The 12,320-nt window shown below is 43.7% G+C and overlaps 2 protein-coding genes across 2 annotated transcripts; one reads left to right on the top strand and one right to left on the bottom strand.

Moving 5' to 3' along the window:
* Positions 1–5: 5 nt before the first annotated feature.
* nkiras1 (NFKB inhibitor interacting Ras-like 1) lies at positions 6–4,925 on the bottom strand. Its single transcript, XM_006808593.3, has 4 exons — positions 4,810–4,925; positions 4,526–4,626; positions 4,082–4,323; positions 6–1,762 (listed from the first exon to the last, which is right to left on the bottom strand). Exons 2-4 carry the CDS (start codon positions 4,617–4,619, stop codon positions 1,520–1,522), a joined length of 579 nt encoding a protein of 192 aa, XP_006808656.2. The 5' UTR covers positions 4,620–4,626; positions 4,810–4,925; the 3' UTR covers positions 6–1,519.
* Positions 4,926–5,275: 350 nt separating this feature from the next.
* Positions 5,276–7,918, top strand: rpl15 (ribosomal protein L15). The gene is made up of 4 exons (XM_087835187.1): positions 5,276–5,379; positions 6,121–6,302; positions 6,388–6,524; positions 7,557–7,918. The coding sequence occupies exons 2-4, from the start codon at positions 6,131–6,133 to the stop codon at positions 7,860–7,862; spliced, it is 615 nt and encodes a 204-aa protein (XP_087691313.1). The 5' UTR covers positions 5,276–5,379; positions 6,121–6,130; the 3' UTR covers positions 7,863–7,918.
* Positions 7,919–12,320: the final 4,402 nt, after the last annotated feature.

Here is a 12,320-nt window from a genome sequence, read left to right as displayed (position 1 = left end):
TTCCCATCATTTCAGGAGCTGATAACGTTTTATTCAGTGCATCCTCAGCCTGTTACACAGCAGAGTACGTTAGCTAAGATATTCCACCTCTGTTCTACTAGCAGCACATTAAATGTTATTACTGTTAAAACACTGTAAGGACACGTCAGATCATCCATCACCATTTTCACAAAGAGGCTCAATAAAGTGACAAAAATAAATTAAAAATATTTCCTCTCGACGTCGTCTACAGTTAGAAAGGCAAACGCATCCCTGTGGGATTAAACCGACTGCACGTGTACAGGAAACATCATGAAACATCGCGAGAAAAGGCAGTACCACGACTATTATTGCTACCAGGCCATACTTGACCGCCGCAGTCGTGTCAGAGGACAGGAAGGACGCGGCGTTCACACTCAATGGGAAACGACAGGTTTGTACTGGCTTCCTGTTTCTGAAGGGAGCGCTCAAATCTGAAATCTAACAACAACACGTCTGCTTAATGTGTAACGCTGGGGGTCAAACTCTGCCAAATCTTTGGTTCTCCACTGTTAAGATGGTTTGAACCTCCCCGTGTGATCACGCAGCTTTCAACGCCTGCTTCTCTTCCAGGTTTGGGCCCTGACACCTCTCTAATATTTGGTTCAGTTAAAGTCACCGTCCACGTTAACAGGTACAGACGATAAAGGATCCATCCAACAGAACGTTTCATCACCACAGCAGAGACGTTTCTGACGTTTTAGCTCCAGATGTGCCGCGTGAAGCTCCCTCATGTCCAGACTCCTGAGCGATCATTCGTAGCTTCCTGAAGTTCTTTCAAAGCTTTCTTCAGATCTGCTGTTTAACACTGATCTGTGAATCATTCAAGCACACAAAGGTGCCTAACTCAAAGGACGAACAAGAGCGAGCACAGGTTTAAACCAGAAACAGCAAACCTGCCATCTTTTTCACGAAAAGAGCCGCCTGTGACCATAAACACCTGGATTACTTGGTTTCACTTCAGTGGACACATAATCTGATTATTGTAGCTCATTAGCTAACTACCTGCCAATCATGTTAGCCAATGAGGTGTTACAGTGAGCTCCACCTCTCGCTGTCACCACCTTCGTTTCATAATCCTGACAGCAAAGACACGTCTACGGCTTCATAATGAGACTTGATGAAGTGGTGATGTCACAGAGGCTGCGTCCATCCGTAGTTTCATCAACAAACTTGGCAGACGTCATGATGAGCACGAGAAACTGCAGTCAGAAGAAACTATTTAAATAAAAATACATAAAATTCTTCTGCGCAGAGATCAGTGACCGCAGCAGCGCTGGGAGGATGACCTGGATATTTCCAGCGTGTCGTTACCACTTAAAAAGTTAAAAAAGAAAAACGGTACATCCTGTATCAGAGGAGTTCCTGTGTGACCTTCCTCCAGGCTGTACTCGAAGCAAGCCATCAATTATGTCATCAGCAGACGGTTAAACGAGTCCCACTGCTGAACCGAGATCCCGTCCACGGCGTGCTGCTGGCAGTGAACGCAGGAAGGAGTGTGTCAGATGTCATTGGATGGGGACCCCTTGCTTTTACGTCCAGGCAGCGGGAAGGCCGACTTGCTCTGAGGCTGCGTGAGGCGGCTGGTGAGCTGCGTGAACGGTTCGATGAGCGAGGTGCGTTCGGTGACGCTCACCTCCCACAGCTTCACCTTCTCGCCTCGCGCCCACTGCTGCGCTGCCTCGTGCTCCACCTGACGACGCTCCCGCAGGTCTGTTTTGTTCCCCAGCACTACGACCATCACCTGCACCCAAAACAAAGCCGCGTCACTTTTTAGTGATCGACATTTACACAGGAGGAAACACGAATACATGCAAGTGTGGAATTTTAGAGTCCAAGTCTCTGAAGTTTGTTTTTCCCAAATATCCGCCTGTCCGAGAATATTCGAAAGTTGGACTCATCTACACATTCAAGGTTTTTTTTATCCAACATTATAGAAACATGTTTTTATCTCTGTATATCAACACTGTGTCTACTCGCAGTCAGGAGGCTTCACGTTCGCTTCTTACTGCGTTTCAAACAGTCGATATAAAAGCTCACACCCAGCTGCGACTGTGGACGCTCACTGGAGCTTTTCCCACACATGTCAAATTGTTTCTGGGCGAGATACCCAAATTGCACCCGATGCATCCATCAGTGTACGAGTCTGTGCTTAAAATGCATTTGTTTTAATGCTGCATCGACCTAGCACAGCGCAGGTGTTTCGAAACATCCTTGTCACATGACCACGGCTAACTAAGGTTTTGGTCCATCCCAGTTTGAACATCGACTGCTTTTAGGTTTGGTTGACAGCGTGCAGAACAAACCTGATGACCCTGCAAAGTCACAGAAAGCTTAGCAGTAGCAGCGAAAACACCCACAGTGGAGCTGCTCATGGCACTTTGCCCTAGAGCTGCTCAATTAATCGAATTTTAATCTCGATTACGATCTTTCAACGATCATTAAAAATGACTGAGCCGATTATTAGCCCCTCCCTCGTGCTTTACTCTCGCGCTGCTCCGTGTGGCAAATCGAGCGCACCCCTCTGCATTTTGAACACGTGTCACAACAATTAAGAGCAGCGGTCTCCAACCACGGACCGGTTTATGCCCGACAACATTTTCACGGACCGGCCTTTAAGGTGTCGCGGATAAATACAACAAAATAAAACTAGTACCGGTACCGAAAAAAAGAAAATTTATTCATAACACACGTGAAAAGACCCAGGAAAACCGAGTAAACGATAAAAACGATAACAAAATAACGCTGAAAACCGATAAAAACCCTGAAAACTATACATTTCACACCTGAGCCTCAACTCTCGCGGCCCGGCACCAAACGACTCACGGACCGGTCCGAGGCCCGGGGGTTGGGGACGCTGATTAAGAGGACCCGAGGGAAGCTCGGGAAGCTAAGCCGAAGTTATTTGGAGAGCAGAGTGATGCTGTTGGTTGAAGAGAGGTAAAAAAACTTGAGTGGTGTGGAAACATTATGGGTTCATGAGTCAGACGTGGATCAAGTAGACACAGTGTGTAAACTTTGCTACAGTGTCGTAGCTGCACCACAGAGCAACACTGCAAAGTTCACTAAACATAGAGGTTTACATTTATTTTTATATTGCAAACATTTGCACTGTTATCAGTATTTGCACTATTTTATATTATTTTTTATCTTTAAAGTCATTATTCAACACATTGTTATTGTTAAATAAATATCGTCAAATAATCGTGATTATCATTTTTGCCATAATCGAGCAGCCCTACTGTGGAGGTGCACAGACGCCTCACTGAGGCCTTTGTTTCAACAACACGTGATCCACTAATTTAGTGATCAGAGATCAGGCTGTCAGAATGTGATGGCCGGCGAGGATGACTACAGCGAAGCTGAAACTTAAGTCAGTTTAAAACTCAAATGCTATCAGAGTTCAGGTTTGCAGCTTCCTCTGTGTCTAAAGAACATTCGGTCAGAGCAGATAAACTGTGAACTATGGAGAATAAAATGCTGTAATGTTAAATGTGTCAAAAAGGCTATCAGGCCCTGACGCTACCCTCTCCACCCGTGACATTGTAGCAACATAAAGTAGCTTCTCTAAGTGTTACACATCGACTCCTTTCTCCACCTTTATCTTCCTGTTTGGGTCTGCTCTGTCTGTGCTTTGTTATTTGTGTACTCCGAGGGTCTCTTGGTGCTGCTGCTCATGTTTTTTGGAACAGTGACCTTTTATTATATGCATCTTTAAAACGATACAATTCACTTTTAAGAGCAAACATGTTTTATACTGATAAATGTATAGATTCGTCTATATAAAACCATTCAGATGATTTCTAGCAAGTTTTAAAGACACATCCAAACATGTGTTTCTATTCTCCATGAGGTCCAGTTTACACTGTTTAGCACGAGACTCACTGTAAAGCAGCTAAGAGGTGGAAACTAGAGCTGTTAAGAAATACTCTAAATGTAATTATATTATTTAATCAGGCAAAAACTGGACATCTGCTCACAGACAAAGAACTTGTGAAGTTCTGGGATGATATGGCAGCAATCTGTGCAACGTTTGCCCGAGCAGACTTCAACCCAGCCTCACCTCTTTTTTATCTCTGGACTTATCTATCTCTTTCTTCAGCACGTCCACCCTCTTGAAAGACTCCAAGCTGTCAACACTGTAAACGAGCACAAAGCCATCTGCCACTGAGTAGTAGTGCTTAGGGAGGTCTTGCCCATCATTCAGCCCCTTGGTGTCATAGAGCCTGAGCTGCTCCTTCACACCTCGGTCGGTTTCCACAGAGGCCACGTACACGTCCTCCTGTGTCTCGTTAGACTCTGACCCTGAAAGGTACAGACGGAAAGTAAAAACAGCAAATGAGGATCTTGGCAATGAAGCATCTGAATGCTCTCATGCAGCATGATGTATCAACACCATGTAATATAAATATACCAAACAATTCATGTCCTGGAAGAATGTGCGTATGTTATGCCAAATAAAGAGTGTTCAAAGCTAGCATCACGCCCCTGCACGTCCAGTCCTCACCTACAGTGTGGTTTCCGTACAGCAGCTGTTCCAGAATAGCAGTTTTCCCCACAGCCGCCTGGCCGCACACCACGACTTTACAGCCTTTTCCCATGTCGAGTCTGTGACATCAAGACAGAAGGTCACAGTAACATCAAAACGACCGACAGCCCCTCAAAACATCAACAGACATGTTCACCTTTAGCTTGTACCTAGCTGGCTAAAGCTAGCTATTGTTTAGCCAGCTAGCCGAAATACGAACACGTATTTTTAAATTCTTTGTATGTTTGAGAAAAGTCGCTAACTTTAGTGAGGAAGATACGAGGCTTCCGTCAGGTCTGCAAGCGTAGAACCACGACCGGAGGATCCATTCTGCTGCGAGATTAGAGAGCGACAGGTTCTGTCAGAGCGCATGCGCAGTTCACCATACGTCAGAGAACTCGAAGATCACCAACTTTGCTCGCATATACGTTATTATTTATTTATTCATTTATTTATTTATTTTATCTGTAGAAAATATGAAGGCTGATTAAAGACAAGTTAAAATTACATTTAAAAAAAAGTTTAACATGTTGACTTTGTAATTGACTCTTAATTAATATGCAGTTCGACGCAGTAAACTATGGCTCCGGATTTGTCTTTATGTTTACAAATATTTTTGCTTCATATTTGTAGGAATGAAATCACTCGAAACTGGACAATGAGCGCGTGTTTGACTCTGAAAATTACCACATAAGTGACAAGCGCGAAAAGTCGAAGAGAAAAGAAGACCACATTTCCCAGCAGCACTGCGAAAAGCGGAAGTACGCCACTGCCGTTTTCCTTAAGGCATGCTGGGTACTTGCCCTCTCTCTTTCCGGCTAGTACGCCATCATGTAAGCGAGTTTTTCTGTGCTTGTGACCAAATAGTAATCCGTTAAAATCATCACGTATACCCGTTCATCTGTATCTGTGACTCGGGCTGTAGCTTCGTGCTTTGTTATCGATCTGTCCTCTGTGACTATTTCGTGGAAAAAGGTTAAAGGCTTTGATTAGGATCCTGTGCTTTAGTGGCGATCAGATGCTCTCTATCTGCTAGCCAGGGACCGCTAACGTGTCGTTTCCACTGTGTGATATTTATGTAAATGTAGAGTTCTCGCGTTTGGATCACTGGTCCACGTACGCGGGCATTTCTGTGTATTATGTGGGTATTTATGCGACAAAGAGCCGGCAAACTGCGGTGTGCTGCTGCCGGCTATGCTAGCCTTGTATACAGTTTATGCTAAGCGTGGAGAGGCTACATCTGCTGTGTCGCTTTTTCATTCTCTTCATGTGTCTGAAGCATGGACGTGTTTGCGTAGCCTTCATATTCTGAAGGTGTCCAGTCCAGGTCGCGTCCAGCCATGTGTTTGAAATGTACATGAATCTCTATTTAAAATGTGCCGGACTAATCTTGTAACCTGCAACAGTTCAGTGATTTAAAGACTTGTTAGACCGTTCCTGTTGGGCTCTTCAGTGTAGCTGCCGTAAACGATGTTGCTCTGCTGAGCTGTTTGTTGCACTGTGAAGGGAGATGGCGCCTAACGAGCTTTTAATGAACAAGCTGACAAAAATGACCAAAGTTTCTTTTCTCTCAGATAAGTCAACATGGGGGCATATAAGTATATGCAGGAGCTGTGGCGTAAGAAGCAGTCCGACGTGATGCGCTTCTTGCTCCGCGTCCGCTGCTGGCAGTACCGTCAGCTGTCCAACCTCCACCGTGCTCCCAGACCCACCAGGCCAGACAAGGCTCGCAGGCTGGGCTACAAGGCCAAGCAAGGTGAGTGCCGTGCCTGTGGTTGTTCGCCTCCACGTCTGTCACCTGTCATCATCTATAATTGCATATTTTTGTTCGATCGAAACAGGCTACGTGATCTACCGTGTTCGTGTGCGCCGTGGAGGTCGTAAACGCCCCGTGCCCAAAGGTGCTACCTATGGCAAACCAGTGCATCATGGTGTCAACCAAATTAAGTTCGCCCGCAGCCTGCAGTCCATCGCTGAGGTACGTTCATACCTGCTGCTCCAGCCTTGGTTTCATGAAGCTACACCAAGCGTCAGATAGTTCAGTACTGAATGTGACGTTGAGCATCATGAAGCCTGTTACGCATTTTATTACATTAATGTGAATATTGTGTTAGTAACATGAAAGGATGCCTTACTTTACTGCCCACAGTAGCTTAGTCTGATGGTGGATTAACAATGTTAAAGGTCTGGTTGCCACTCACACCCCAGCAAATAGTTTTCATCAGTGGTCGTATCTTGTTTTGAAACCTACAGAATGATGTGATCTGTGAAATGAAAAGTGTTTGGCTTCCTGTTTGTTTGTTATAAAATATTCTTGGCCAATATACTGAACCCCTCAGCAGTCCTGTATAAATGTGGCGTAGACGCTGCATTACTTTAGTGTGTGCTCTCTGTCTTGATGTAAAACACAAAATTGGCCGCTTACAGATTGGACAGGTTCCCTGCAGAGAGTGTTGAGGGAACACTAACTGCACTGGTCCTCTTCATGCAGCTGGTGGGATGAGTGGGCACATTGGCTTATCCACAATCTTTAATCACCATTTAAAAAAACGTGCATCTGTTTTTGGAAGAAGCAAGAATACTGCACGCTCTCTTGTGCAGCAGCTTTCATAACGTTATCACGTTTACCTGTGATGCTGCAGCTAGCTCTCTGACTGAATGAAACTAACATCACAGGATGTTGGTGTGGAATCTTCTGAAGGAGAAAACATCCAGTGAACGTGTCTGGATGTGAAATGGGAAGTTGCAGTGGTTGGAAGTTATTTTTCCCAAATGAAACTGGCGTTGGTGAGGTTTGAGGAATTCTCAGTGGTGAAGGCTGCTTGCTTTTGTTTTCCTGACGTGAGCACACAAAGGTTAGCGGTGTGGCGAGTGGCTCGGGCAGGTCTGACGTTGTCTGTGGGTTTTGAATATTGGATTTAAAGCTTGTTGCCAACAGGAGCTAGCAGATATTGACTGCTTTAGATTGTGATTACCCTGCTAAGACTAATCGTGACCTTTTTTTTTGTAGGAGCGTGCTGGCCGTCACTGCGGTGCCCTGCGAGTGCTCAACTCCTACTGGGTGGGCGAGGACTCCACCTACAAGTTTTTCGAGGTGATCCTGGTCGATACCTTCCACAAGGCCATCAGACGCAACCCAGACACCCAGTGGCTCACGAGAGCGGTGCACAAGCACAGAGAGATGCGTGGCCTGACATCGGCGGGTAAGAAGAGCCGCGGCCTGGGTAAGGGCCACAAGTTCCACCTGACCATTGGAGGCTCCCGCCACGCAGCCTGGAAGAGGCGCAACACCCTGCAGCTGCACCGCTACCGTTAGAGCGTGCCAGGCGTGCCTGTACATTTACAAAAATAAACAGCTCTTTTTATGGGTGATCTGTGTCGTCTGTTTCTTTGTGCTCTTTACTGATGCTCTATCAGAGGGTTATCACGAGTCCTCATGCCAGACCTGTGCAGGTGAAGACATTCACACTTTACTGGATTAGGAACAAGGTTAATTTAAAATAACTGGGAGCTTTCTGTACCTGTGGCTTCACTCAGATGAGCTGCAGCTCAACGTCTTTGAAAATGTAAGTTAAAAACTAAAGAAAATATCATTTTAAAAGTCTTCAATCATTTGCAATTAGCAAAGATGTGATTAGTCTCAACCCTCACTGAGCAGCAGTGAGTGCACAACAAGAGTTCACCTGGGGTCAAACTGACACCGATGCTCAAAGTTGGTCAAAGAAAAAAAGAAATATATATAGAAACAGGAAGCAAATGATTATTTGTTGCAGTTTTCAAACAGGTTGAATATATTTTTAGTCATTCTGTGCTCAAACATCCTGACTCTGACGTTTGATCATGGAACGACTCAACAGGAAAAGAAGTTCGGTTTTCCTTACGAAGCTTGTGGTTGATCCAGAGCGCTGCAGGTAGAGTCTGACGGGGACTAGCAAACAGAGACCACAGTCCTCCCATGTGGACGTCACCGGTTCCCCGTTAAATCCAGAATCAGATTTAAGATCTTTAACGAGAGCTCGACTGATGTAAAGACTTCACAGTGTTGTGCTTCTGGAGCACTTTGCTGTCAGACTGCAGGCCTACCTGTGGTTGCAAGAGTTTGGACCCCTCACCATCAGTGTTGGGCAAGTAATTAGTTACTAATCACTGATTACATCTCCAAAAAGTAATCCTGTTACATTGCTGATTACTTATTTTCAAAAGTAATTAGTTACTTAGTTGAATAAGTAACAAAGCAGCAGTGTTCCCTTTCAGCCGTGTTCGACTGTTTCTGCATAATCCATCATATGAAACTGAATCTTTTTTAAACTTGTTTTATTAGTTTCATCTTTTTAACTTTATGCATCAACAAATATTAAATTATCTGCAACACTGGAAGAAATGTGTTGAACATGGAAACCTGTTGTCTGCATGTCCCAGCAGATCAATCATGTTCTGTGTTGACACTCTTTCAAATAGATGCGAGTAAAACACAGCAGAAAATCAATAGAATCAAAGACTCAGCAGCTCTGAAATCTACTGCCACCTGTTTATCAGGAGTGGGGCGGGTGGAGGTTTGCCCACAGCGGTCATGTCAGTGGGGGGGTCCGGGGGTTTCTCTGTTGCCGTGGCGGCGTGCTCGCTGCGCGCTCAGATTTGAAGTTTGATTTTTTCGCTGCAGAAAGAAGTTTTGTTCCCACAGAGTGAACAGCAGACGCTGATGTTTGTCACTTTTAACAGATTCAAACTCACAGTAATCTGATTACTTCCACACTTTAAAAACTGCACGCTCGTACTCTCTCCATCACTCCATCCTCGTCTGTTGCTGCCACGGACGTCACAGCGTGCTTACGGGAATGTAACTGTAATGTAACTACTTTTTCTGCAATAGTAATCCCTTACTTTACTCCTTACTTGAAAAAAGTATTCGGATTGTGCTACTGCATATATAAGACGTATCTCACCACACGTCCTCTACTTCCACGCAACAAATCCCAGCTGCTTTTAATGGCGTCCTACAGTCCCAGCAGCTGTGCAGGGAATCACACCTGATATCAGTCACATGTTTACATTTGTTAAAAACTCTAAGGTTCTCCCTCAGGATACATTCTGCTTTGGAAATATAATATATAGCATGTGATGATATATGATGTATGAAATGCACAAGAGGAGGGAATTCTGCAAGAGCTCGAGGCCAAATCCTAAATGTCCTCTAAGAAGTTAAAAGCTCGGTCCTGCTCCGTTTAGTGATTCAGTCTGACGTGCAAGAGACCTTTTCAGGAGTTTAAGATAGATGTTACCTGTAACTGGGCCAGTGTTTGTATTAAATGTCTCGGTCATTTAAGAAAAAAATCCTTAATAAATTATCTCATTCATGCAAATACCAGAAAAATAAAAATTAAAGTTTCATTTGTGCCATCAGGAGTGGACTGATACATAACTAATATACAGCTTACTACGATCTGTGTGCAGCCATAAACATAAAAGCAAAGGTTCTGGATGAAAATGTATCCAGGTCAAACAAGATAGCTACAGTATAGATAAGATAAGGATTCCTTTATTGTTGCTGTACTCGGGCATTTCAGCAGACTAGCACACATAAATTCATTCATTCCTTCCACAGATTAAAATAGTGAATATAAAAGTATAAATACACATAAAATGCAATTCAGCAAAAAACGATATTGCGCTACAGCAGCAAGCAGCAGCCGTCATGTCTCCGTGTGCTGCTCCTAAAAACAAACTAGAGGAAAGACTCCATCTGTTGGTGAAAAGGTGAAATTAGTTTTATGATTAAAAAATGATTAGACACAACAATGCCTCTAATATATGTATATATAAGGAAAGATATGGATATATTTACTGGTGTGGTGTAGTTATCAATAGGAAACTTGTGAAAATACAGTTAAACAGCAGGTAAAATATTGAACATGTCACTGATGTTCTAATGTGTTTCTGGAGGTGTGTTTGTGTTTGCTCGTGTGGTCTGACGTGCATATTGAGTGACATCCCGTTCTTCATCCCTGAGGGTTAATGCGACGTCCACCCACCCTTTGCGAGGTTTAGGAGGAGGCCTGGCTCACAGCCTCTGCTCTAATTATTCCCAGTGGTGTTCTCTTAGGTTGATGTCAGGACTCCACTTCTCCCACACCAAAGTCATTGACCCACAGTGCTTTGTGCACTGGTGCACAGTCATTGAACAGGAAGGAGCCATCCCCAAACCGTTCCCTCAAAGCTGGGAGCGTTAAATTGTCCAAAATGTCTCTGTATACTGAAACATTAACAGTGGCTTTCACTGGAACTATGGACCGACCCCGTCTCCTGAAAAACAACCTCACATCAAACACGTCAAATTTGGCAAACAAAACACTGGATTCTCTTGGTGAAAGAAAGATGATGAATCTAGTTTAAACTTTGAGAACTGATGTAAAAACCAGATAGAAACCAAGTAACTATGTAACAGTTCATGTGAGTCAAACGTTTGAAGACATCGCTAATAGGCAACGCAAGTTTATTTATATTTAACAGCAAGGAGATTCAAAGAGCTTTACAGAGACATTAAAAAACAGAAACAAATAAAAAGCAGGATTTAAAATGAAAAAAAAGAGTAAGTTTTAAAATTTAAGCTTAAAAGTAAAACAGTGTGGATTTGGTGTTTTATTCAAATGCAGCTGAGAACAGGTGAGTCTTCAACCTGGATTTAAATAAACTGAGTGTTTCAGCTGATCTGAGGCTTTCTGGGAGTTTGTTCCAGATATAAGGAGCATAAAAGCTGAATGCAGCTTCTCCGTGTCTGGTTCTGACTCTGGGAGCTGATAAAAGACCGGATCCAGATGACCTGAGGGATCTGGAAGGTTCATACTGGGTCAGGAGGTCACTGATGTATTTTGGTCCTAAACCATTCAGAGCTTCATAGACCAGCATCAGAACTTTAAAGTCTATCCTCTGACGGACAGGCAGCCAGTGTAAAGACCTCAGAGCTGGACTGATGTGGTTGTTTGGTCTTAGTGAGGACTCGAGCAGCAGAGCTCTGAATGAGCTGTAGTTGTCTGACTGATTTTTTAGGTAGACCTGTAAAGATGCTGTTACAGTAATCAAGCCTACTAAAGATGAATGCATGGACTAGTTTTTCCAGGTCCTGTTGAGACATCAGATCTTTGATCCTTGAAATATTCTTGAGGTGATAGTAAGCTGACTTTGTTATTGCCTTAATGTGTTTAGTTTAGGTCTGCATCCATCACTACACCCAAATTTCTCGCCTGGTTTGTGGTTTTTAGGTGTATAGATTGAAGTTCTCTGGTGACCTGTAATCGTTTTTCTTTGGCACCAAAGACTATTACCTCAGTTTTGTTTTTGTTTAGCTGGAGAAAATTGTGGCACAACCAGTCATTAATTTCCTCAATGCATTTACCAAGAGCCTGTACAGGGCCTCGGTCTCCTGGTGACATTGTGATATATATTTGTGTGTCATCTGCATAGCTGTGATAGTTTATTTTGTTGTTCTTTATAATCTGTGCCAGTGGGAGCATGTAAATGTTAAACAGAAGGGGTCCCAGGATGGAGCCTTGGGGAACTCCACATGTGATACTTGTCTGCTCAGATGTGAAGTTACCTGTTGATACAAAGTATTTCCTGTTTTCTATGTTTGAACCAGTTTAGTACAGTTCCTGAAAGACCTGTCCAGTTCTCCAGTCGTTTGAGTAATATGTTGTGGTCATTGTTCCACTGTCTGTATTCAGACATGTATCATTAAACACTTTGGTCAGAGCAGTTTCAGTGCTGTGGTTCTGTCTAA

The sequence above is a fragment of the Neolamprologus brichardi genome, chromosome 22 (assembly GCF_056152115.1).
Source record: "Neolamprologus brichardi isolate AB-2024 chromosome 22, ASM5615211v1, whole genome shotgun sequence".
NCBI classification, from domain to species: Eukaryota; Metazoa; Chordata; class Actinopteri; order Cichliformes; family Cichlidae; genus Neolamprologus; species Neolamprologus brichardi.
The sequence above is the reverse complement of the archived record's forward strand: the minus strand, read 5'-3'. Positions and strand labels throughout refer to the sequence as shown.